Consider the following 20,717-nt stretch of genomic DNA (forward strand, 5'->3'; position numbering starts at 1 on the left):
CAAAATGTGATTTCTTTCCCTGTGAACTCACTCACTCAATCACTCATTCATTCATTCATCCATCCATTCATTCATTAATTCATTTGTCAAAAAAATTGTGGGCATCTCTTGGTGCCAGGCACTGTTCTAGGTGCTTGGCTTACATCATTGGGATGAACAAAGATTCTGCCCTTGTAGAATTTATATACTGCACGGAATAAGTAGAGAAAGAAATAATAAGCATAACTAAATTATATAGGATCATGTAAGAGGACATATGCTATGTAAAAAAGAAAAGGACAGCAGGATAAGGGAGATAAGGAGAACAGCATCCTGGGGGACCAACGGGGAGGAGGGTTGCAACTTTCAATAGGACTGTCATGTTTGGGTGACCTCATTTAAACCTACATTTGAATAAGACAAGTGAGAGTGTTCTTGGCCAAGGAAATAGCTACTGCAAGGACCCTAAGGCAGGAGATATGATCACATAACACCAGGAAGGGATGTAGCCTAGAGAGACATGAGCAAGAGAGGAAATCAATTATGTAGGGGAGAGTCTTGTAGGTCACTGTGAGCACCTTTTATTTTTACTGTGAGAGAAATCAGGAGCCAATGCCTATTGTCTAGCTGGATCCCCTTTTCTCCCAATCCCATCCAATTGTCTCGTTAATTTGTCAAAATTATTGCCAATCTGATACTATAATGTGGGAATTATTAGTTTACTTTCATCTTCCTAATAGGGAGGTTGTGTGTCTTTTATGTTTGTTTCTTTGGAATTGCTATCTCTGAATCGCCTGTTTATATTCTTTGCCCATTTTTTAAATTGGGTTGTTTGTATTTTGTTATGTATAGTAGTAGTAACCTTTTATGTTATAGGTATTACAAAATTCACCTGTTAATCTAGCATTTATCTTTGACTTTGTTTTAAGCACCTTCTTTAATAAAATAAAATTTTTATATAGATAAAGTTTTACATTTACTCTTTGCACAGCTCTTAGGTGTTCTGCCTTGCTCAAAAGGTCTTTGCAAACCCTAGGTTGTGCAAATAGTCTCTTAAGGTTTCTTCTTAGATATTTATGGTTTCTTTTTTCCTTTTGGCTATTCAATTCAATAGGACATAGTATTTGTGTAAATTTTGAAGCTAGAACTCCACATTACATCCTGCCACAAGAGTCGGTTCTACAGTCATAGTTATTATGTAAAATATCCCTTACACATTGAATTAAAATACTGCCTTTGTCATATTAAAATGAAGGAGCACTGTTAAAGGTTAAGATCTACTACATATACCCAAAACCTGATAAGAATGATCTACAAGGAATGGATTGATTTATAGATTATGAGAGATAAGAAATACAGCAAGATGTCAGTTACAAAGAAGGTTGGAGGGATTAGGATCCAGACCACAAAGGAAGGGGCTTAGGTCATCTCATGTCTACTAACCCATAAAGAGCTGAGGGCAATGGGCACAGTCATGGGCAGTTTGGTAGATCTGCTGGAGGGCACATGAGAAATCCTTGTTTAAGAGCTTTTGTTTTCGCAAGAAGTCAGAAGATCATCCATTCCTGGGAAAGAGGATGAGAAGGGAAAAGAGGGTGGAAAGGGTGTGTAGATTTGAAGAAAGAGGGGACTGTGGGAAATCATATCATTGCAGAGTGGAAAAATAAGCAATTTGAAGAGCATAGGAGGTTTGGCAGGCAGAATTCGAGGCACAACTGGATTTCTGTGGTAATGGGCTTAAAATGAGAACTCCTGGGAGGTTATATATGACTTTTGCCAGCAAAGGTAACTGATAAGGTATATTTTAAGTTTTTAGTAAACTTGCTTTTAGGGTTTTTTTTTCCTAATACTTTCAAACCACTTAAGTCAAAAGCTTTTGGTTTCATTTATCAGAACTTTAAAATCACTTAAGCAAACACTTTTTTAGTGTTTTCTAATTACTACTTTCAGACCACTTATGTCAAAGGTTTTAACTTCATGGACTGATGATATTGTATGTGGGTGTTAATGGAATTACAGGGGTGGTTATTTAATCATGGTGATCCAAAGGTTAGCCCATGGTGGTGGGCTAAGAGCAAAATGAATCAGGGTGATTGACTCAGGGCTGATAAGGGCAGCTGGGATATAGAAACCAGGGGTATTATCTATAATTGTGTCACCACCCTGTCATTGTTACTTCTTTCCTCCACTTCATAGTGCATCAATCATTCATTCATTCAACAAATACTTACTCAGCACCTATTATGTGCCAGGCACTGTTCTACATGCAGAGGATACACCAGTGAACAAGAGAGACAAGGTTCCTGCTTTCCTGGAACTTACGTTCTAATATAGGAAGATAGACAATAATAATAAAAATAATATTAATAATAATAATAGCTAACATTAATTTAGCAAGTACTGTTTGCTGAGACTGTTTTAAGCACTTTACAAGTATTACTTCATTTAATCCTTATCATAACAATAGGAGGTCAAGACTAGAATTATCCCCATTTTATATAATGGAAACTGAGGGCACAAAAAGGGAAGATAACTTTCCCTTTAGGGCAAGGCTAAACAGCTAGTCAAAGGCAGACCTGGAATTTAGCACCAAGATAGGCTATAGATCCCTTATCTCTTAACGACTCTGCTATACTGCCTCTCAGACAAAAAACAAGGCGAAAAAACAATGGCAGAATAAATTTGGCAGCATTTGGTACTACAAAAAAAATAAAGTAGGGCGATGTGACGGTATTTGCATGTTCGGGGCTTGGGGGTGACAAAGAAGATGTCAGGGAAAAGCCTCACTGACACAGTAACATCTGAGCAGAGACTTGAAGGATGTTAACAGTCGTCTTGGGGCACAGGCAACAGAGAAAACCTAGTACAAAGGAACCTTATCCTCGTTTGTGAAACAGAAACGCCCTGCTGGCTGTGGCTAAAGTTTAATATGTAAGAAGTGTCTGATTATAAGTGAAGTCAAGGAGCTAGGCAGGAACCAGACTCCACAAGGTCTTAGGTCACATTAAGGAATTTGACTTTAAGTGCAGTGGATTTTTCTGCAGGAGAGTAACACTACCTGCTTTGTAATTTTCAAAGGTCACTCTCACTGCTATACGCAAAATTAACTGTACGTTGGACAAAAGTGGAAGCAAGAAGACGCGTTAGGGAGCAATTACAAATGCCGGTGAAAAATAGTGTCTTAGACTTAGGGTAGTGGCAGTGGACTGAAATGTGGGGTATCATTTTGGAAGTACAATTGGCAAGTCTTGCAAATAAACTAAATGTGAAGGGTTTAGAAAAAGGAATTCAATTAGGATCCTCAAGATTTGGGTTTAATAACCTCATACATGGTAGCGTCCTTTACGGAGATGTGCAAAACTAGGGGAGAAACACCTCCACTAAGAACTAAGATGTTCATCTTGAACTTTATAAGGGGCTTTTTTTTTTTTTACTTTTTTCCATTTATAAGTTTCAAAGAAAGAGTTCCGAAAATAAAGCTTTTTAACGTTCAATTTAATGAGCTCTTTACATTTGAAACCAAGTTGGAGGAGCTGAATTTTCATTTGTTTAATAAATATTGAGTATCTACTGTGGCCAAAAACTATGTGAGGAGATACCAATATGGGCTAAGCAAACGAGAGCCCTGCTCCCAGAGTGCTTCTTGGGAAAGGGAGGAAAGACGACTGGTAAGGTCCCCCCCCACCTCCCCCCGCCTCGTTCGTTGTCTCATTAAAAGTTCACCTAACGCTTGAGTAGCCATCTTATAACTGCATCTCGTGCTTCTAGGAGTTGGGCCCACCGTTCTAAACGCTCGTAATCGGGTTCATAAATGAATCTCGAATAGTGACATCTCCCCTCCCACTAGAACTTAGACTTTTCTAAAAAAGAGAAATTTTAACAAACAATACGAATACAACCTTTGCTTTTGAAGACTAATATTTTTGCAGGAATGGTACCTTTATAAAGATCGTGGTTGCCCCCGTACATATTTGTTCTTTCTTCATATCCAATTAAATGAAAACACTAGTTTTTCCGTAGCCCAACTCTCTAGGCTTGTTGGGTCTAGCTCAGGAGAGAGGAAGCTGGAGCCGTTGGATTTAAACAGTTTGGTGTAATCCTTCTCTACGCTCTCTCTCGCTAGCCGGGGACGTGGTGTCGGCTACCCGGGGCTTTCCGTCCACGCAGCACCGGAATGAAGGAGTCTGGGAGGGGGTCGGGGAAGGGAAAGACGGAAGAGACATTAAGTAATTGGTTCTCGAAGGTATAAAATGATGTTTAGGGTCTACCCTAAAGCACTGATTTCAAACGCCCGCCCCCTGGGCCGTTTCGGCCCCGCCCCTTTCTGTCGTCACGCCGACTTCCACCTTGCCTGCTGCGGATTGGTCTCCGCCTCCGCCTCTAAACTGCGACTAAAGAGCTTAGGGTTTGCTTCCGGGTCTTGGGCCCTGGCTTTGGGCGCAGAGGCTCCTGGGAGGTACGAGTCGTAATGGTGTATGATTTCCGGAGGCTGCAGCATTAGACCCCGGCCGACGTGAGCGGCAGGAGGGTAGCAGGTCGTCTCTGTTGTCCGAGAGGGGCGGGAAAGGGTGGTTGCGGCCGGAGTCGGCAGTAGAGAACCGGGCGCGGGCGGAGGAGGCCGCGGAGCAGCGGGCGGTGGTAGAGCCCGGCGAATCCCAGGCCGGCCGCGGAGCGCGCAGCGGAAGGCAGCTTTGCAGACGGCGTTAAATAGGGTCCACGCCCCTCCAACCCCCCCCCAACCCCCTGCGAGTCGGGCCTTGGGTGAAGAGTCAGCGAGTTTCTGGTAACAGCCTGAAGGCGAGCCCCCGGGAGGTGGGAGCGACGATGATCCGGGGGTGTGTGGGAGGCGGCGGCGCCCCCAGCGGCAGACAACCCAGTTTCTCCCTTTGCATACACCCCTTTTCCCTTTTTGAAAATCTGGAACAGTATACCGGTTCCCCCAGCGTCCCCACACTCATGCTTTTCGGACCCTTAACGGGGCTTTAGGAGCCACATCTGCCAGGCACCACTCTTGGCAGCTCAAAACCAAAAGTAACGCAAGGAATGGGTCCCGGAGTTTTGCTTATCAGAATCCTTGGGGGGGGGGGGGGGGAGTGTCCTGTCTTGAGCTTTGTAACCTACAAAAGATCTGACTTGTAACGGTGGCTGTAGGAGAAAATTGGATCAACAAAAGGTTGTCAGAGAATTTTGCCCACGTAACCGTCATTAAACTTGAGCACACGTTTCTCCAGGACACTCACTAACTTTGTCAGTGATTTTAAAGTAATTTTTGTTTTGTCGTCACTAGCCTATTTTCTGTTGTACGAAGTTTAGTTAGGGTGTCTGGTGGAGTAATGTTGAGTTGAGAATTTTTAAAACTTAATCGTGGCAGTGCTAAATTTTACAAGACTTTGACATTTCAATTCTCATATAATAATCCTTTGAGGGATATCTAGCCCATTTCACAGAAACTTAAGCCTGGTGACTTGCCCAAGGTCCCAGAGACAGGAGAACAGGAACACAAACTCAGATCTTCATGAGAGATTTTTTTTGCACTAAGAGCTGCCTAAGAAGCCGTATTCCTTATACACCCTGAGCTTCCTAATTTGTTTTCTTCAAAACTTTTGTTTGAGATTCTTTAGGTAAATTTTGGAGAATGAGTTTTGGAAATTATTTCACAAGGGTGGATATTTATGAATACTTTACGCAATGAGAGTTTATCATATTGAAATTAACTGGATACTATTTTTCTTTAAAGCATAAAAGATGACAACAGCAGCTAGGCCAACTTTTGAACCTGCCAGAGGGGGGAGAGGAAAAGGAGAAGGTGATTTGAGCCAACTCTCAAAGCAGTATTCAAGTAGAGACCTACCTTCTCATACAAAGATAAAATATAGGTAACGAAGACTTTTCATTTTCTTGTTCAGAAAACAAGACTAAAAATGTTAAATGGCATGGTCATGAGACTGTAGCATGTTTGAGGATTGATCGCTTAAGTCATCTATTTTCATAGGCGTAGAATGCGATAGAGTATTTGACATTAACATTATGCTCTGATTATAATGCACTACTGTATATTACTGATGCAGAAATTGCTGTTACCTGGGAATTTCCATATGTAGGTGGCACAGTAATAGTTAGCTCAGAGGGCCTGTGCACGGTCTGCACTAATCATTATGAGATTAAAAGTGTCACGGTAATGAGCCCTGAGATGACATGGCTAACAAAAAGTAAAGACATTTTCATTCATCTGCAGCCTTATGGGAAAATATGTGTGACTCACTTTGTGCTTTTTGAAATATTGGAAACATCACAAGGATGTAACTTGTATCCATGTTGCCTAAGTAACATTTTTGCCCTCGTTTGTTTCTCCTTTAGACAAACCACTCAGGATGCCCCTGAAGAGGTTCGCAACCGTGACTTCAGGAGAGAGCTGGAGGAGAGAGAGCGAGCTGCCGCCAGAGAAAAAAATAGAGATCGTCCAACACGAGGTACTAACACTACCCCCAGACATTTGTCTCCTGAAATTAGGTCAATAACGGTTTTTCTTTCATGTTCTAATTGGAACTGATCAGTATTTTGTTTGTCTTTAAAATATTGGTGTGAACAGTTTAAAATATTGTTTGCTTTAAGACATCAGTAACACTTTCTTAAGCGATTAGATTAGCGCTGATGAGGTTGGGTTCTAATTCCACCTGTGCTTCTGTGGTAGAAGGAACAGGATGACCTGGGGATATCTAGCAGCTGTTGTTTCAGTTCACATAAAGGTGTTTTGTTTTTTTTTTTAATCTTTTTTTTTAATGTTTATTTATTTTTTGAGAGAGAGACAGAGCTCGAGAGGGGAAGGGCCAGGGAGAGAGGGAGACACAGAATCCGAAGCAGGCTCCAGGCTACGAGCTGTCAGCACAGAGCCCGATGCAGGGCTCGAACTCAGAAATTGCGAGATCGTGACCTGAGCCGAAGTCGGACACTTAACCGACTGAGCCACCCAGGCGCCCCTCACATAAAGGTTTTTACTGTTGAGAATAGCCACACTCCTTGAGCCCCATAAGTTTCTGTCTATGAGGGTCTCTTAGTTTTGTCGCTAGTTTTTGGCAGGCATTTACAGGCATCAGTTACAGTAGCTTTTTTATATTTTCAGTATATGTAAACTATTTCCTCAATTTCCCGAGAGAGGCTATATAGTTCTCCTATTCAAATCAATACTTTCATTAATTCATTCAACAAATACTTATCCAAGGGCACATTCCAGGCACTGTGGTTCCTGTAAGCTCTTTGTGCCCACACGTCCCTAAAATGTTACAAGAAATGCAGTGTTTATTTTAGTAAGCTAAATGATGTTTGTTTTCCCCCAGAACATACAACCTCCTCATCAGTGTCAAAGAAACCTCGGTTAGACCAGATTCCTGCTGCCAACCTTGATGCGGATGATCCTCTAACAGATGTATGTTTTATTTCCTCCATTGATCTCCACGTGATCATTTTTTTATTGTGTTTTCTGAAATGCTTTTTTTGTTCTTTGACTTTGAGAAGTGACCTGTATTTATTTACTTCCTGTTATTCACATGTAGCCCTGACATCAGTGTTAAGCTTTATGGTTGATTTTTAAGTGTATTTATTTATTTTGAGAGAGTGAGAGCGTGAGCAGGGGAGAGGCAGAAAGAGAGAGGGAGGATCCCAAGCAGGCTCCGCGCAGAGCTGGACACGGGGCTTGGTCTCACGAACCGTGAGATCATGACCTGAGCCAAAATCAGGAGTTGGACACTTAACCGATTAATCCACCCAGGCGCCCCATGGTTGATTCTTAAACAAAAAGTATTAATCACAAGAGTAATCAAACTTCAAGGGCAAGTTTGATCTCCAGAGAACCACATAAGGAAGTGATCTATTAAAGAATAAGCTTCCCTAAAAAAGAATTCTCTGTACTAAATCCTGGAGGTTGACCATGTTTTCTGTACCCCCAGAGGGCATTCCTCATCCTAGGGTGTCTGTCAGCACCCCTAAGAGTTGAACCCAGGGGCCTTTCCACATTAGATACCAAAGGTGCCCTCTCTAGATGTGCACTTCAACTTAATGGCTTCCTCTGCTTAGGAAGGGAAGCAATCTAAGTGGAAGGTTTTTAGAATTAGTGCTTCAGTTAACATTAAAATTCAGTGGGGCCCTATAGTCTGTAATTAACTTGCAATTTTCTGCATACAGTGGGAAAACATGAGTGGCCTTTCGTGGGGAGCATCAAACTAAATGTATATGTCAACAATTAATTCCAGACCTGACAGACTGAATTCAGTAGTGAACTCAGTAATTAAATAAAGGGAACCCAATTTTAAATGGGATTTCATAACTATTTGTTTGAAATTATTCTGAGAATGTAGCGCCCTTTTTTGTACTTTTGATTATCCTTACTTCCTAGCTTCAAAGTTGTTTTGAGCTAGTAAAATTATTTGATTCTCAGGGTGATAACACCGTGTACATATGTACTGCGTGTATCAGTGTAGTATTTCTTCTCTGATTTTAGAACTTTTCATGTGTAAATTTGACCCTGTAAATTTGGAAGATATTTTGTTACCCTATTTGAAGTTATAATCTCAAACATATGAGGGACATTTTAGTAAGTATTCTGTAAGCTTGTTTGTGGGGTTTTATTTTATTTTTTGGTTGCTTGTTGATTTTAATTATATTTAAGTACATTTATCTTCCCCAACGGGAAACTGACCGCTGCCCCAGAGATTTGATAAATGTGATTTTTGTGGAAAAATAAATGAATAATGTGCATTTTCTTTCCAATCTCCTGGGCCGTTGTCATTCTTTTTCAGGAGGAAGATGAAGATGAAGATTTTGAAGAGGAGAGTGATGATGATGATACTGCAGCTCTTCTTGCAGAGCTAGAAAAAATTAAAAAAGAAAGAGCTGAAGAGCAGGCCAGGAAGGTAAAATGGAAATACTCAATATTTACATCTTTCTCCATCTTCTGTGCTAAACTAAAATATTTTTTGATGTAAGTAATATCATCTTGTATTAGAAATCATGCCATGTCTAGATATTACAGCACTTGTAGGTCTACAAGTCCTGTTATTTTTATGACATCCTAACTTCCTTGGTTGTGTTAAAAATTCTTTCCAAATAGCTCAGACATGCCTAATAATACTACCAGTTTGCTCTTTGTTCACATACTTGTTCGTATGTTCAGCAGACATTGAGTCATTGTCCGGTAAGTGTCAGAGGAATCAAAGTTGAATACGATACATAATCATGGCCTACCGAGAACCCATGGATATAATGAGGCTATCTTTGTCTCCTCTTTGCAGCCTTCTTTCCAGGCCTATGTTGATATAGTCTGTCAATAGGTTTTATATAACTTAGGGCAGTTTACCTAACTTCTGGGTCCCCATATTCTCTCCATTTATACAGTGAAAGAAAAGAATGTCTGTCTCAGTGAGAGTCACAAGGATTACATAGGATCCATAGTACATACTTTTTGTTTTAATTTTTTTTTACATTTATTTTTGAGAGAGAGAGAGAGAGAGAGAGAGCGCGCGCGCGCACAAGTGGGGGAGGGGCAGAGAGAGAGGGAGACACAGAATCCGAAGCAGGCTCCAGGCTCCGAGCTGTCAGCACAGAGCCCGATGTGGGGCTCGAACCTATGAACCGTGAGATCATGACCTGAGCTGAAGTCTGTTGCTTAACGAACTGAGCCATCCAGGCGCCCCCATAGTACATACTTGTAAACTTTGGATGAATTGGCCGTAGTAGTAAAAATAAGACAAGAAACAGGTGAGCTTGAACAGGTCACAGCTTTAGTGGTTCACAAGCCAGCGCTAAAGGAGTTTGGACTTGAGTTTTGAATGCCATGAGGAGCTAGTTGATTTCAGCAGGAGATTGATACGGTTGGATATGCATTTTATTTTTTTGTTTATTTTATTATGAAATATTTCAGTAACACCGGGAAACATGAATAATAAAATTATTGGATACGCAGTTTGGAAAGATTACTCTGGCAGAGGTATGGAGGTTGTAGTGAGAGAACTGATTGAGGAGGCTGTTCCAGTAATCCTCACATGCAATTATGATAATTTTGCATAATAGGAATTGGAATTGAGAGACGCAAGTAGATGCTGATAGAGCTGTCGAGGAAGAAAAATTGACCAGATAAAGTGGCTGATTAGATGTGGCAGCCACGATGACCCCCCAGTTTCTGGGGAGATGTTGCTGCCAGTCACTAATACAGGGGTTGGCAGAAGGATGAGCGTGTTTAGACGGAGAGAAAAGAGATGACGAACTCTGGAACAGGTTGAATTTGATTCATTACGAGACATTCAGATGAAGATATCTGCTTCCACTTTCAAACAAAACAACTCAGCTTTTTTTAATGAGCCTCTCTCTGTGCAAGCTTGAACCAAGCTTGAACCAAGAATTTGTTCTGTTTAAAGGGGGAAAAAGACTGACATGGGTTCATGTGAGGAGTCTAGGGAAGTAGAACATTGCTGGATTTCAAATTGGAAGAAGAATATTTTTTTTTTAATTTTTTTTTTTTTTTAACATTTATTTATTTTTGAGACAGAGAGAGAGCATGAACAGGGGAGGGTCAGAGAAAGAGGGAGACACAGAATCTGAAACAGGCTCCAGGCTCTGAGCGGTCAGCACAGAGCCCGATGCGGGGCTCGAACCCATGGACCGTGAGATCATGACCTGAGCCGAAGTCAGATGCTTAACCGACTGAGCCACCCAGGCGCCCCGGAAGAAGAATATTTTAAGGATAGTTCTCATCAAAGTTTGGCATAATTCCCATAATAGCCTATAATTGTATCTAATTTTTAAAAATCAAAGAATTATAGGAACTTTCCTGATGTCACTTGCACACCACTAGAGGGCAGTTGTTCTATTCCAGAATCTTTCAGCTTGCCTAACAGCTCTAGATATGTAAAGAGACATAGAATTCAAATGCATTTGGTTGACCTTTAGGAAAGATAAAGTGTAGTTCATTTCATTTATTTTTTTAAATTTTTTTTTTTTCTCAACGTTTTTTATTTATTTTTGGGACAGAGAGACAGAGCATGAACGGGGGAGGGGCAGAGAGAGAGGGAGACACAGAATCGGAAACAAGCTCCAGGCTCCGAGCCATCAGCCCAGAGCCTGACGCGGGGCTCGAACTCACGGACCGCGAGATCGTGACCTGGCTGAAGTCGGACGCTTAACCGACTGCACCACCCAGGCGCCCCTCATTTATTTTTTTAACGTTTGTTTATTTTTGAGAGAGAGACAGAAACAGAATGCGAGCTAGGGGAGGGGCAGAGAGGGAGGGAGACACAGAATCCGAAGCAGGCTCCAGGCTCCGAGCTGTCAGCACAGAGCCCCACACAGGGCTCGAACTCACGAGCTGTGAGATCATGACCTGAGCTGAAGTCGGACGCTTAACCAACTGAGCCACCCAGGCGCCCCAAGAATAAACATTTTAGACAAAGATCTTGGAATTTTGTGGGGCTCATCTACTGTCTTTGTACAAAAATGTATTGATGTTTCTTGGGACTGAATGACAGTTATTTCTTTTTTTCCTGTTTGCCTGTCTGGTTTTCTAGTGGCTGGTTTTTGAGGTGTCCCAAAATAACATTTTCAAACCAGTCACCCTATGTCGGGCTAGGAAGCTTTCTGTAAAGGGCCCGATGGTAAATATTTCAGGACATTTCAGGCTTGCAGACCATGCAGTCTCTAGTGCTCTCTGTAGCACAGAAGCCACTGCAAACAATACCAAAATGAATGAGGTTGACTATCCATGTTCCAGTAACATTTTATTTATAAAAACGGAGCAGTTTGGATTTGATATGCAGGCTGTTACTCATTATTAGCCTATGTTTGGGAACCATAATGTGCCTGGTACTTGAGTATGGAAAGGGTGGGCACCTTTGTTCCAGTGCTGTGTTTGGCAATCAGCCAGGACTCTGAAAGAAAAAATAATGCAGATATAAAATGGCCAGAACTTTATCATATCACATACATTATTATTATAAGTTGGATACATTGTATATTTGAGCTCTTATTTTTATAGCATCTCAGAGAAATATCTTTTCACTTTCAGCATCAATATAATTTGTTAAAAATACATAGTTTTTAGAAAGCTGTCTGCTCTTAATCTATGATGGATGCTGTTAATTTTGTTTGCTTAAGGTCTGAAAGTGACCTAAAGTAATTTCCCTGTTTATTTCCCTGAAAGTTGCATCTTGTCACTTCCCAGTTATTTGGCCTCTTAAAAATGAAATCTGTTGTTCACACTTGGATATTACAATGAAATAACCATTAGCCTGTATGAAAAATTAGGTTATTTTTTAAAGTGATAGAAAACACTATTAGGTTCATTTTAAATTGAAAGTCTCTTTTTCCTTGATCAATTTTTGTCATCCCTAAAATCCAATAAAGTGGGATTTATCTTTGGTTTAAAATAGCCTGAACAGATAGATCAGCAGTTACTATCGCTAAGAATTCTAGGCATTTTATATTTTTAAGAATGAAACAGGCGGATTTGAGTTTAAAGAGGTTAATGCTAAATTAAAAGTGAAGAAGGACGAGCTTGTAGCTGATGAAGAATGAGAGGTGTAAAAATGGAGAGTTAGTAACAATAAATGATAAGAACAAAATGGAAAAACCTGCGGTGAATTAGTAGAAATGCATGTTAACTGAATATAAGATTTTACGTGATAGTTTGTTTTATTTTAGGAGCTACTTCTTGGTTAATAATAACTTGTCACTAATCCTGGAGCTGCAAGTTTACATTGTTAATAGTTCAAAATAAAATTATTTTTTAATTGTGGTTATATATAGCCCATCTTTAAAAATAAAGGTAATCGTTTTGCTAAATGTGTCTTTTTGATGTTTAATAGATTCTGAAATTATTAGAATATATTTATTGATGTATTCTCTTAGAATGAGCGATGAATTTTGTATGTACTTCAAGAAAGAAAATAGGCTTAAATATGCATTCTAGAATTTCAGAGTCGGACTAATGAATGTATGATGACAAGCATGAAATATTTATAGTAAAAAAGCCAAATTGTTTGGATTAAGTGAGACTTTTCTGGTATATCTTATATCTTTAAAAAAAAAAAAAAAAAAAAGGCTACCTTGATTCTTACTCCAGCTCCCTCATAAAAATCCTAACAGTCTTTTAAAATAGGAGTTATGCAAGAAGATTGATCCCAGAATTAATGTAAATAAATGAGCCCTCCTCTGTCATTGACAGGAACAAGAACAAAAAGCTGAAGAAGAAAGAATACGTATGGAAAACATATTGAGTGGAAACCCTCTCCTTAATCTCACTGGCCCATCCCAGCCTCAGGCCAACTTCAAAGTTAAAAGAAGGTACTTTACACTAATGAGTTGGACATATATTGCAGATTGGGAGTTTTATACCAAGCTATATTATGTGAAGCCTCTAAAAACCCCTTTTTCACTGGTCATCTTCTCCGTCAGATATTAGAATGACAGAAGGAGAAGGAATGAACATGTACTTACTTTCAGTAGATATTTCTGATAACTAGCTGTGTACCAAATACTGTTGTTTTTTAATTTTTTTAGTGTTTGTTTATTTTTGAGAGAGAGACAGAGTGCAAGCTGGGGAGGGGCAGAGAGAAAGGGAGACACAGAATTCGAAGAAGGCTCCAGGCTCTGAGGTGTCAGCACCGAGCCCGCTGCAGGACTTGAACTCACGAGCCGTGAGATCACGACCTGAGCTGAAGTCGGCTGCTTAACCGACTGAGCCACCCAGGCGCCCCCAGATACTGTTCCAAGCACTAGGGATGGAGCAGTGCATTGAGCCGTTGGCCCTACAGAGGTTACATTTTACATCTGTGTGGGAAGAGTCCCAAGCTCACCCTTCACATTCAGAGGCTCGCCAGAAGGACACAGAGGACTCTGCATATAGTTGTCCTCGTACTAACAGAGCCACAGCCAGGTCATAAGGGGGAAAGCTACAGGAGGAATCCATGTGCACACTTCCTCATGCTCTGTCCCTCTTCTGAGGGTCACCCAGAATATTCTTTACTCTAGCAGTGACAGGTGGACATGGGCCAGCACATGAGCCTTACTGGTTATACCCCAGTAGTTTCTTCTTTTGTTGCCATAAAATGCACATACTATAGTGGATGATTACTAAGTGGTGACTGATCAAAGAGCATAAAATCTGGTAATCCGAACTATAGTAAATTGACCAGTTATTATCATCTAGAACCATCTACAGTAACCAGGGTAATACCAGGGCTGCCTCTTTGTTTCAGACCTGAAAACATTAAATATTTATGCAATTAAGCCGGTGTATTTCTGCTTTTTAACTCAGAGTTTCTCATACAGGCGAAGTCATAAGAATGTATGTTCTAAATAGGAATTGCCTTTCCTGCTGTAATAAAGCAAAATTACAACCTATTAAGAATTACTTTATTCTTTTGGGTGTAATTGCTGCATCAGATGATGTATATGTTGAGCATATTTCTGGGGAATGACTAAGCTTTGCAACTCACTTTTTCATGTCTCCTGATACAGACATGTAAGCGTTCTGTTTGCTTCTTTCCTTTAGGTGGGATGATGATGTTGTTTTCAAGAACTGTGCAAAAGGTGTAGATGATCAGAAGAAAGACAAAAGATTTGTAAATGATACACTGCGATCTGAATTTCACAAAAAGTTCATGGAGAAATATATTAAATAGTACAGTTTTATGTGCTTAATTAAAGACTGTAAAATGTAAACGATCATTCTGACTTTGTTCCGTTTTCTCTTTCCCCATCTACATTATGCATAGGCTTCCCTAATTTTAAGTTCCAAAATATACTCTCCTTTATGGATCCATTATTTAATAAGGACTTGGGAATTGGTTTAACCTAGTTTCCATTCTTGGAATATTTCCAGTCATATGTTTTCCTTTTAATATGGGAAAGGGAGCCTTCTTATAATAAATATTTTGAAAAATCTATATAACCAAATCTGTGTCCCCAACTTTTTTGTTGAAATGTATGCAGCTTTTAAAACATTGCATATTTTGTTTTGTGAATTGTATTTCTTTGTGCATTAATTTTTTCTCCTCATTTCTTTGACATTGATTTAAGGTCAGTTAATGTGTAATGTCTTCTCTGCTTTTTTAAAAGCGTGATGGAAGATGAAAAGAATTCTGTTTTGGCCCACATGTTGGTATAGAAGAGTGTCCTCAACCTCTAAGCTCCCTGAGTGTGTGTCTGAGGGTGCATGAGGTATCTTTCGCTTCTGCAAGCACTCCTTTCTTTTTCTCTTGGCCCAAAACAGCTCCTTAAGCATGCCCAGTAAGCATGTGGCACTCACCTGTGTTTTCCTGGATACTCAACGGCCATGTCTCTTTTGAATGAGATAGAGTTTGCACACTGATCGACTTTAGGATGCAGAGCGTAGGAAAGTTCTAAACAGCAAACAGTACATGAAATAAAACCTTTGGAAATAGGATTTTGTTTGTTTGTTTGTTACCTTCGAGGATATGCACGTGGGAAGTGGGAACGTCTCTACACAGCTGAGAAGTTAAGTTTCCCTAAGCCTGGGCTCTGATTTAAAGGTGTCACTTTGGTGGAAAAATTGGGATCAGAAATGGAGCCATTTACAGAGACTCTGTCCTAAGATTCCTCAGTTGTAACTGATAGCTTGATAAGGTTAAAGATAAAACTTAGAAAGCAAAAATAACATGCTTTTATCACTATTTATTCCAACCCTTTGAGAGCATATTCACTACTCCAGCATTTCCCCAGTGGAAGCTTGGACACGGGTTGTATGTAGCCTGAGCCAGGAGTAAAGCTGGAAATGGGGCCCAGGTTTCCACATTCATGCTCTGCATTTTTTTCCAGTTGATGTATTTACACAAAATTTTGAATACTTCAATTAGTGGGTTTTTTTAAACCCTTTATTAATATTTAAAGCCCTGTTTTTAAAATAGCTCCAGCTTTACAATTTACAAAGTGCCTTTACATTCATTTTCAAGTTTCTAAATAGCACCACTGTCACGAAGGAAGTCCCGGGGGCTTCCAAATGAAGATGAAACTTAGGCCAAATGACTGCATCAAAGGTAATACAGGTATGAATGCCTTCAAACTACATGAAAATGTGCTTTTAGATGTGATGTGAAAGACCTTAGATTCCCAAAACTAGTCTTGGGACTCTGGGCAAAGTGAAGGAAAAGAGGTGGGGGCACTGAATCATAAAAAGCTTTAATTTTTTAGCATCTGAAAGGCAGATCGCGCACTGGGGCTGATGTAGGTGCACCCTTACCACGGCCTGCGCTGACTTCAGATTCCCTGTTTGGTTCAGGAAGAATCCGAGTAAAGGTCATTTCGATGTTTTCATTCCCCTTTTGACTATAGTTTTCCAGCGTAAAACAGGTTGTGTAACCTGAGTAGGATGCAAGAAACCTAATGTTCCGGTGTCAGCTCTCAGATTTACAGAGCAGGGAACAGTCTTCTTAGTTCTGATGCCTTGCAATCTTGGAAAACATTGAGGGACCTTTTATCCCTCTGAGGGCCCATGCTGAGTGCGGACCAGGGCTTTGAAGCCAGATGGACCTAGACGTGAAGCCCGGGTCTGTCACTTCAGGCTTTGACATGGTATTCATGAAGGTTGCTTGTACTGCGTTCATTTAATAGACACCGCTCCCTGTGAAAGGTAGGCATTATTTTCCCTGTTTTATAGACAAGGAAATTGAAGTTTATAAGAGAAGTTTAAAAGCAAAGTCCTAAACCTTTAAGGGGGTAGGGGCGAGATGCCAACCTAGAACGGTCTTTATTCTTAAATCCCATCCTCTTAATTACTAGGCTCGACTGCCTCGTCATGTTAATTAGTCCCAACTTTCCTCACCTACGAAACAATAGCAGTGAGACAGTCATAAGGGAGTTTGGTGAGAACTGAGTAATGCTCTGAGGTGTAGGTATCTGGCAGGTGCATAGTAGGGATGTCTTACATGTTCTCTATGCTGGCATACAGCAGGGGTCGCTAAAACTTAGAAAGTCTATTGTTTTGTTCTATTCATGGTCTCACTTTGAATTAAGAGACTCCCTAACTCATCAGAGCTTGGGCTGGGCAAGAGATACGGTAATTGCTTTTGCTTGGTTGCTAGGATCAGAAACCTAGTGACAGACACTCCAGTGGAATGCTGGCATATCTTAAGAATACTTAAGGACACCTGGGTAGCCCAGTCGGTCAAGCGTCTGACATTGGCTCAGGTCATGATGTCACCATTCGTGAGTTCAAGCCCCGCGTCGGGCTCTGTGCTGATGGCTCAGAGCCTGGAGCCTGCTTCGGATTCTGTGTCTCCTTCTCTCCCTCTGCCCCTTCCCTGCTCTCTCTCTCTCTCTCTCTCTCTCTGTCTCTCAAAAATAGGTAAACGTTAAAAAAAAAAAAAAAGAATACTGAAAAGGCACCTCCTCTGCTCAGCTCTGACTCTACCTCTGTCAATTCATGTGCCCCACTTCCTTAGCAAGACTAAATTTCTGCACCAAAATACTAGAGGCCATTCATTCATGCTCCTGGCTTCGCAGGAGCAGGCCCTCCTGGGTCCGTGTCCCCTGGAGACTGGAAGCACCAGCACCAGGGAGCGGGAGTGGGGTGGGGTTTGCCCTGTCTCTGAGACGGCTACTTAGGAGGACTCCTTAGATGATACCACTCTGAGGAGAAGAGGGTGGAGCAAGAGAGAGGAGGTCAGCCGGCCTTTCTGATGACCCACGTGTTAACCCAACCCCTCTTCACGGGGCAAAGTCTGCGGAACATGGAAGACAGGACCGGCCTTGGGTTCCCCCAATGCCGGTGCATTGTTGGGTGCCATTTTGTTTGTGGTATTGTGGGGAGGTGGCTCTCACACCTTCTCTAAATCACACTCCCGTAGAGGCCCCGCTACATCTTAGCCATAGGGATCTTTCTATATCAAAACTTTTAGGTGTTTTTCTTCATTTGAGAATGTCAGGCTCTCACCTGGCCTAGCTGTCAGAGGCACATGAGGAGGGGGAGGAAGGGGAGGGAGAAATCTGTCACGTTCACTCTCCCAAGAGAGGCATCTGCCCTGTTCTCTCTCCAGGGTGATCTTTTCATCTAACCATACTTTTGAGCCGCCTCTCTTTTGAGAAAGAGGCAAAGAAATAGCTCTTAAAGGCCCCAGACTACTTGGAAGCAGCCCTCCCGGAGCTCAGCCATCTCTGTATGTGCCAGAATCCGGGGAAGAAGGTAAGAGGAGCAGGTGCTTCAATAACCTTTTGACTTCAGAAGAAGGGTTCTAATGCATCCTGGGATTTCCTCAACACACACCTGTCCTTGAAAGTCTAACTCCTTGGGGCACCTGAGTGGCTCAGTCGGTTAAGCGTCCAACTCTTGATCTCGATTCAGGTTTGTGGGTTCGAGTTCTGCATCGGGCCCCCTGCCGATGGTGCTGAGATACTGTCTCCCTCTCTCTCTGCCCTTCCCCTGCTCGCTGTCTATGTCTCTCCCTCAACATAAATAAATAAACTTAAAAAAAAAAAAAAGAAACAACACAAAAAGAAACTCCAACTCCTGGTCCCAGAGGCCTATTTCCAGAAGATGAGTTAAGTAAGTGTTGGGACTTAGTCACTCTCAGAGAGCGTGTACTTCGAGGAGACCACTAGGGCACAAAAGGCTGGGGATGAGGAGAAGAACTGAGACAAGGCCCGCGGCAATGCTTGGGCAGTGGCCCCACAGAGTCACAGGCCCAGCCCCACCAGGCACCCCTCTCCCGTCCCCCAAAGAGTCACTGGCTACCAGGTCACTTCCCTACTTACCCCCTTCAACAAACCATCACCATTTAAGAAATAAAATGGAAAACAACCCCATGCATGAGAGCTACACAAAACCTAAGGCATATAGTCACACACGTAAGCAACGTGCAGCACTTCTTTGAAGAAAACTCTAACACTCTACTGTGGGGCGATAGAAAGGTTAATACGTGGGGAGAAATAACCTCTATCTGGATGGGAAGGCTCAACGGTGGGAAGATACCAGCCCTCCACCCAAAAGAAATGATAAAATTCCAGGAGGTTGGGATGTTTACGTTTATCTCATTATTATTTACTCATTTTTAAATGAATTTTTTTTTCAACGTTTATTTATTTTTGGGACAGAGAGAGACAGAGCATGAACGGGGGAGGGGCAGAGAGAGAGGGAGACACAGAGTCGGAAACAGGCTCCAGGCTCTGAGCCATCAGCCCAGAGCCCGACGCGGGGCTCAAACTCACGGACCGTGAGATCGTGACCTGGCTGAAGTCGGACGCTTAACCGACTGCGCCACCCAGGCGCCCCTATTTACTCATTTTTAATTGAAACACTGTGGACATGCAAGTTGGGATTTTATTTTTAATGAATGCTTTGACCAAATTGTTGAACACTTGTCTATGAACGTAAATTTGTACAAACGGAACATAGTGAAAAGTTCAGAAACAAATGCAAGTACGTGAAAAATTTTTACATGTAAGAAAAAATTTTAAAGGTAAAGAAGCAGGAAAAAAGAAAATCTATGGGGAAAGCGTAAACGATTCCGTAAATGGTGTCAGGAAAGTTTCCCAACAATGTGGTAGAAAATACATTGCTACCGTTGAGCACAAGGGCCGTGTAAGACTCATCGATTTGGCCAGTCAAGAAAGGAGAGGCCATCTGGGGCACCTGGGTGGTTCAGTCGGTTGAGTGTTTGACTCTTGGTTTCGGCTCAGGTCCTGATCTTGTGGTTCTGAGATCGAGTCCTGATCTTGTGGTTCCGAAGTCAGATGCTCAACTGACTGAGCCACCCAGGCGCCCCAAGGCTGCTGCTAATTTGCATAGCTTTCTGCTGTACTCCAAGGGAGGTAGAAAGCCGCAAACCACATCAGTACCAGAAGGCCATGGGAAGCTGTCCCTGACAGAATCCTTAGGAGACAGCGATTTGCTCCTGGCAAATCTCCCGTTTTCCCCAGTCCAGAAAGATCCCAAGGCGTCCTGCCAGGATTCGCATCAGCTTCGCTCAGCTCCTGCGCAGGGGGCCGGTGCAGGTGCCTGTGAGGTCTGGCTGCCCGCACAGAGCTGTTCCCTCAGAAGTCCTCTGGGGGACATTTCCTCTCCTTGAAGATTTAAAGGAAAAGAACAAATAAATATACTAGAGAAACATATAGGTAAATGCGTGTTTAATCCTGAGCTGGGGTGGCCTTTCGGAGCATGATAGCAAAAGCAGAAAATAACAAAAGAAAAAGAAAACAGATAAATTGATTCTATGAGAAGATTTTGTAGATCAATGAGTTTAAAATACCAACATTGTGATTCAATTCCTTGGCTGACACAGCTTTTTTATTTTCTTAGAGTTTCTGATTACCTTTCTCTTTTTCGTTAATGTCTTTATTTATCTTTATTTTGAAAAGTTATTTCATTATATGAGATTAGCAGGCAAGTTCTCTCTATACCCTTCTAGGTGAATAGTCTCAGCCTTTAATGCTCTCCCACATGGAATCTCCCATTTTCAGGGTCCCGTGTCTTTCTCCTCGATTTGTTTGTCTCTCAGAATACACCCTGCAGTAACTTCCTAGGGAAGGATGAATGAGAGGTAGCACGTCTGGGTCCTTGTATGTCTACATCCAGCTTTAGTCTATCCGCCCCCACCCGCTGACTCACCCCCACCTGCCCCCTCAACCGCCACCCCCCACATACCATTGAGAGTTTTCCTGAGTGTGGGTTTAAAATAAATGTCTCTTAAAATTTAAAAGGTTTGCTTCATTTTTTTTCTAAATTCCAGGATTGCTGGGGT

At 41.7% G+C, this 20,717-nt stretch overlaps 2 protein-coding genes across 7 annotated transcripts in view; one reads left to right on the top strand and one right to left on the bottom strand.

Annotated features, from left to right (window-relative positions):
- The window catches only part of KDM4D (lysine demethylase 4D), a 34,345-nt gene extending 30,051 nt beyond the window's left edge, over positions 1-4,294 (bottom strand). The window contains exons 1-2 of one of the 2 annotated variants that reach the window (XM_023239325.2): positions 3,918-4,294; positions 2,211-2,304 (exon numbers count right to left, since the gene is read on the bottom strand). The gene's annotated coding sequence lies outside the window, so the exon portion shown is untranslated. Of the gene's footprint in view, positions 1-2,210; positions 2,305-3,878 lie in introns of both variants that reach the window. The other variant, XM_023239326.2, reaches the window with a different exon arrangement.
- Positions 4,295-4,308: 14 nt separating this feature from the next.
- CWC15 (CWC15 spliceosome associated protein homolog) lies at positions 4,309-15,409 on the top strand. Of its 5 annotated transcripts, none has more exons than XM_006936828.4 (7): positions 4,309-4,435; positions 5,717-5,855; positions 6,337-6,449; positions 7,314-7,402; positions 8,772-8,885; positions 13,187-13,305; positions 14,516-15,409. In XM_006936828.4, the coding sequence occupies exons 2-7, from the start codon at positions 5,725-5,727 to the stop codon at positions 14,643-14,645; spliced, it is 696 nt and encodes a 231-aa protein (XP_006936890.1). In that variant the 5' UTR covers positions 4,309-4,435; positions 5,717-5,724; the 3' UTR covers positions 14,646-15,409. The 5 variants fall into 5 exon arrangements, with proteins under 5 accessions (XP_006936890.1, XP_006936888.1, XP_006936886.1 ...); XM_006936826.4 differs by having other exon boundaries at positions 4,374-4,492; XM_006936824.5 differs by having other exon boundaries at positions 4,384-4,514.
- Positions 15,410-20,717: the final 5,308 nt, after the last annotated feature.

This window comes from Felis catus, chromosome D1 (assembly GCF_018350175.1).
Source record: "Felis catus isolate Fca126 chromosome D1, F.catus_Fca126_mat1.0, whole genome shotgun sequence".
NCBI lineage: Eukaryota > Metazoa > Chordata > Mammalia > Carnivora > Felidae > Felis > Felis catus.